Source organism: Acipenser ruthenus, chromosome 13 (genome assembly GCF_902713425.1).
Source record: "Acipenser ruthenus chromosome 13, fAciRut3.2 maternal haplotype, whole genome shotgun sequence".
Classification (NCBI taxonomy): domain Eukaryota; kingdom Metazoa; phylum Chordata; class Actinopteri; order Acipenseriformes; family Acipenseridae; genus Acipenser; species Acipenser ruthenus.
Genome location: NC_081201.1, coordinates 758,115 through 763,130, shown reverse-complemented (window position 1 = coordinate 763,130; position 5,016 = coordinate 758,115). Strand labels below are relative to the sequence as shown.

General features: G+C 42.9%; 1 protein-coding gene across 1 annotated transcript; it reads right to left on the bottom strand.

Annotated features, from left to right (window-relative positions):
* Nucleotides 1–229: 229 nt before the first annotated feature.
* Nucleotides 230–3,917, bottom strand: LOC131696532 (retinal cone rhodopsin-sensitive cGMP 3',5'-cyclic phosphodiesterase subunit gamma-like). The gene is made up of 4 exons (XM_034925849.2): nucleotides 3,766–3,917; nucleotides 3,329–3,493; nucleotides 2,791–2,831; nucleotides 230–2,667 (listed from the first exon to the last, which is right to left on the bottom strand). The coding sequence occupies exons 2-4, from the start codon at nucleotides 3,466–3,468 to the stop codon at nucleotides 2,591–2,593; spliced, it is 258 nt and encodes an 85-aa protein (XP_034781740.1). The 5' UTR covers nucleotides 3,469–3,493; nucleotides 3,766–3,917; the 3' UTR covers nucleotides 230–2,590.
* Nucleotides 3,918–5,016: the final 1,099 nt, after the last annotated feature.

Genomic DNA, 5,016 nt, shown 5'->3' with positions numbered 1-5,016 from the left:
ACTTGGGGGGCTTTTATAAGGGTACCCCCATGCTGCCATTCATGAAACCCCATTCAAACAACCATTCCATCTTTACTACCAACTCCACTCTCAAACAACCTGCTCTTCTGTCAATCGATTTATGTGTCAAATGGAGAGTTTGTTTCTGCTGTGAGTTTAGTGATCAGGGTTTTGGGGTGATTTGGGATGGTTCACGGAGGATCATGGTTTATTAAAACACACCAGTAGGTAAAAGAAAGAAAGGCTTTATTGAAATATCAGTTACAGTCAGGGACACGGACACAAGACAATCTCTTAACGAATGTAAACTAGTACAAAAACAAGCTTCATGCTGAGTGTGAGGAGTGCAGAGGCAGCTTTGTAGAGTTAGCAATGAACTAAAGAAGGGGTTCATGTTAAGAATGCGTTGTGTGCTTGTCATGTGAGGAGAAAAGGGTTAAACTGGCTGTACTATACTAACTCCAGAACATGGGTCCTGCTAACACAGGAAACCCTGCTATTGAATACCGTCAGCAAGTCCTGGAATATCAGGAGGTAAAATCGTGTACATCACAAGAGTGTTAGTAATATCACATGTTTTAGAAAGGTGAGAAACTGGGTCAGCCTTATGATGTCTTAATATGAGGTGATATGCTGCTGAGAAACAGGAGGGTTGCATAGATGAACTGGACCAGGATGCAATTCATTGGGTTCATTCAGGACTGAGACGACATCCTCCAAATCCTGACCTGTGAGAATGGCTCCTAATTCAGGTAGTTCTTGCACACCTATCCTGACCTGTGAGAATAGCTCCTAGTTCAGGTAGGTATTGTGCACCTATCCTGACCTGTGAGAATGGCTCCCGGTTCAGGTAGTTCTTGCGCACCTATCCTGACCTGTGAGAATGGCTCCTAGTTCAGGTAGGTATTGTTCACCTATCCTGACCTGTGAGAATGGCTCCCGGTTCAGGTAGTTCTTGCGCACCTATCCTGACCTGTGAGAATGGCTCCCGGTTCAGGTAGTTCTTGCGCACCTATCCTGACCTGTGAGAATGGCTCCTAGTTCAGGTAGGTATTGTGCACCTATCCTGACCTGTGAGAATGGCTCCCGGTTCAGGTAGTTCTTGCACACCTATCCTGACCTGTGAGAATGGCTCCCGGTTCAGGTAGTTCTTGCACACCTATCCTGACCTGTGAGAATGGCTCCCGGTTCAGGTAGTTCTTGCACACCTATCCTGACCTGTGAGAATGGCTCCCGGTTCAGGTAGTTCTTGCACACCTATCCTGACCTGTGAGAATGGCTCCCGGTTCAGGTAGTTCTTGCGCACCTATCCTGACCTGTGAGAATGGCTCCTAGTTCAGGTAGTTCTTGCGCACCTATCCTGACCTGTGAGAATGGCTCCTAGTTCAGGTAGTTCTTGCACACCTATCCTGACTTGTGAGAATAGCTCCTAGTTCAGGTAGTTCTTGCACACCTATCCTGACCTGTGAGAATGGCTCCCGGTTCAGGTAGTTCTTGCACACCTATCCTGACCTGTGAGAATGGCTCCCGGTTCAGGTAGTTCTTGCACACCTATCCTGACCTGTGAGAATGGCTCCTAGTTCAGGTAGTTCTTGCGCACCTATCCTGACCTGTGAGAATGGCTCCTAGTTCAGGTAGTTCTTGCACACCTATCCTGACCTGTGAGAATGGCTCCTAGTTCAGGTAGTTCTTGCACACCTATCCTGACCTGTGAGAATGGCTCCTAGTTCAGGTAGTTCTTGCACACCTATCCTGACCTGTGAGAATGGCTCCTAGTTCAGGTAGTTCTTGCACACCTATCCTGACCTGTGAGAATAGCTCCTAGTTCAGGTAGTTCTTGCACACCTATCCTGACCTGTGAGAATGGCTCCCGGTTCAGGTAGGTATTGCATACCTATCTTGTAACTGTTTAAAACTAGTTGACTCTTATATTTTGCCTAAAGATATATGTTGCAATAACTGTATTGTTTTTGTATTATCAGTAACCAATGGATGTTAACCTTTTAAATAAATGTAATTTGATGAACATCTACTTTTGATTGATATTCAATAATTAATAATAAATAACTATTAATAATACAAGTCTTAGGATAGTTGATATAAAAAATAATTTTAATAACCACAAACCCTACAGCTTGGTCTCTGGTAGTTCAGCAGGCTTCGCACTCGTTGTTCAGCCATTGACATGCATCATTTAAGAGAGAAGACTTTGCAGCAACAGAAGAGCAGGCATGTAAACTACATGAGTGCATACAAGGCATGACCTCAAACACCAGTGCGATTCTACACTAACCTGCCCTGCATTTACACAAAGCCAGAAAAAAATAAAATATATACACCACAACATGGGAGTGGTCCTGCGGTGCATTTCAAAACACATTGAAAGATATTTCACAAAGAGGTGGGGGGTGCTACAGCGTTCTCACTAGCCAGAGGATCATACAGCCTGGGTTTGATTCTGGCATTGCACTGCGGTCCGGCCACATTGTAGAGAGCTGCTTCTTATCTAAACAGCAGCTGCAGCAGAGAGTATGAGAACCGGCGCTCTACACAGGGAGCTGATGTCCTGCGGAGGGAGGTGCTGCTGTCCTCAGATGATGCCATACTGAGCCAGCTCATGGAGCTCCAAGTGACTGAAAGCTTCCCATGGGCAGATGTCATGGAAGTCTGAAAGGTGGTAAAGGAAAATAAAAACGAACAGTAAGAATCTATTGATGAATTTGTAAAATTTATAAAACTGATCATCTATTTCCGCATGTTGATTTAGACAGTAGAAACCCATTTGCATACTTGTTCCAAGGCCCTCCATCCCAGGGATGTCATCCCCAAAACTGCAAAATGAATAAAAAAATAATCTCAGGATAGTTTTTAAACAAAATGTGAAACACATTCAGTAACTACATTGAGAGCATGTTGTACATGTTCTTGTATTATTATATCTAGTCATGCAGATAACTAACACGTTCTTGTATTATATCTAGTCATGCAGATAACTAACACGTTCTTGTATTTTTATATCTCGTCATGCAGATAACTAACACGTTCTTGTATTATTATATCTCGTCATGCAGATAACTAACACGTTCTTGTATTATTATATCTCGTCATGCAGATAACTAACACGTTCTTGTATTATTATATCTCGTCATGCAGATAACTAACACGTTCTTGTATTATTATATCTCGTCATGCAGATAACTAACACGTTCTTGGATTATTATATCTAGTCATGCAGATAACTAACACGTTCTTGGATTATTATATCTAGTCATGCAGGACTGTAACAAGTTTACTGCAGGACCTGATCGCGGTTCTGGTCTGTACTTACCCCAGTACTCCTTTCTTGGGAGGCTTGCTCTTGAACTGCCTCGTCTGCCTCTGTTTGAATTTGGGGGGTCCTTTCCGTGGGCTGGCAGGGGGTCTTAATACTTTGGTGGGGTTGGTATTAGAGCTGTTCCCAATGGTCATGTTTCAACAGAGAACCGCAAGCGAGCTTAAGAGACCAAACAAAACGGAACAAAAATATCAATCCATTCCAATCATGGCATGCATTCACAAAGGAGTCGTTCCGCTGCAGAATCCTTTCCATTTGTTTTCATAACTCCACTGTAACGGTGGTCCTAAATGTGGCTCATTTTGATTGAATGATTATAAACTCTGACATTTCAATGAGGTATATTAAAACAATACCACAGTATAACAGCTGCTGCAGAAAATGTACAAATGCTGACTGGCTTGAACAAAAGTAAAAGCAAGCATACTTACAGTCCAGAGTGTTGTGATGCAGGGCGCTGAGAGAGGAGATGGGATATTAATGTTATTGGACTCTTATTGCGCTCTCTGTCTTTATAGTGTGTCAGGCTGATTGCTGACATCACTAATGCCGTGCTCAGTCCTGGGGAGGGGGTCTGCTCCCACCTTTCAGATCAGGAGGCTACCTGTAGAGATTAACCCTTCCCATCCTGGCTCAGTGCTGCCTGCATACCTAAACCCTTTGAATAGGGGCGTACACGTTGGGAACATTTCCAAAAGCATGCAGCCAATACACTTCAGCTAGCTCAAGTGTTAAGTGCACCTCACAGAAGTGACTGATGATAGTGAAAAGATATCATAGAAAGATGCCTTGGTGGTGTATAGGGGTATCTAAGAATCATTTTCTCAAGAAGTAAAATCTGCAATGTGAAATACATTTTACTTTGAGATAAATATTCTTAAGTATTTACTTCTGAAAAATAAATGATTTATTAATAATAGTAATAATCATAATAATGTTATTTGTGGTCTTGCAGGGCTCACAGACCCCTTCCTGTGCTGTGTGACACACTTTATGGATTTAAAGCTGATTCCATGCAGCGCTTGCATGATTTGATTTATTCTTAGTTTTTAAGCTCCAGTAAATCCATACGCAGGTGGATTGTGCTACCCACAAAGCACTGCAGTTATTTCCACCATGCTATTCATAATAGAAGCACAAGCTTATCCTTGCTTAGATTTGTATTGCACACCTTTTGTAACATAAGGGGCCTTTATTCAGTGGGGTCAGTTTGAATGGTGTAAACAGTGTTGGCACTATTCAATGGAACCAGGCTGCAGCATAAATGAGAACATGCAGCAGGTAGCTAATCTCACATTACTACAGGTGCTTTGTCAAAGAGATTGCGCTTCTAAGTTAAGAAACCATTATTAATGTTAGATTCGAGCTGAAATACTGTGCAGCCAGCCTCGAGGTGCAGTATGCTTTTAATTTGTTTGTTTGTCCTAAAAGGTAATCTGCAAATGACGTGTCTGAAAAGCAGCTGCTGTGTGTTGAACCCTGCACAGTGGGTAAGGATGCACACTGCAGACCTGGAGTTATGAGTAAATTGGACGGTTATCAATCCTGGGCAGTGTTCTATCAATCCAGGTTGCTGTGGCTCACTTTGTGCATCCCTGGGTAGGTGGGCAGTGCACGCAGAAAGACCCTGTCATAGCCAGCAGCTCTGTTTATCCACATTCACAACACAAGGTACGTTTCTA

Excerpts from the sequence above, each read along its gene's own strand:
- LOC131696532 (XM_034925849.2), bottom strand. The coding sequence starts at position 3,468 with ATGACCATTGGGAACAGCTCTAATACCAACCCCACCAAAGTATTAAGA. Across the intron at positions 2,832-3,328 it reads CCCAAGAAAGGAGTACTGGG|TTTTGGGGATGACATCCCTG; the intron begins GTAAGTACAGAC and ends TTCATTTTGCAG. Across the intron at positions 2,668-2,790 it reads GATGGAGGGCCTTGGAACAA|ACTTCCATGACATCTGCCCA; the intron begins GTATGCAAATGG and ends ACCACCTTTCAG.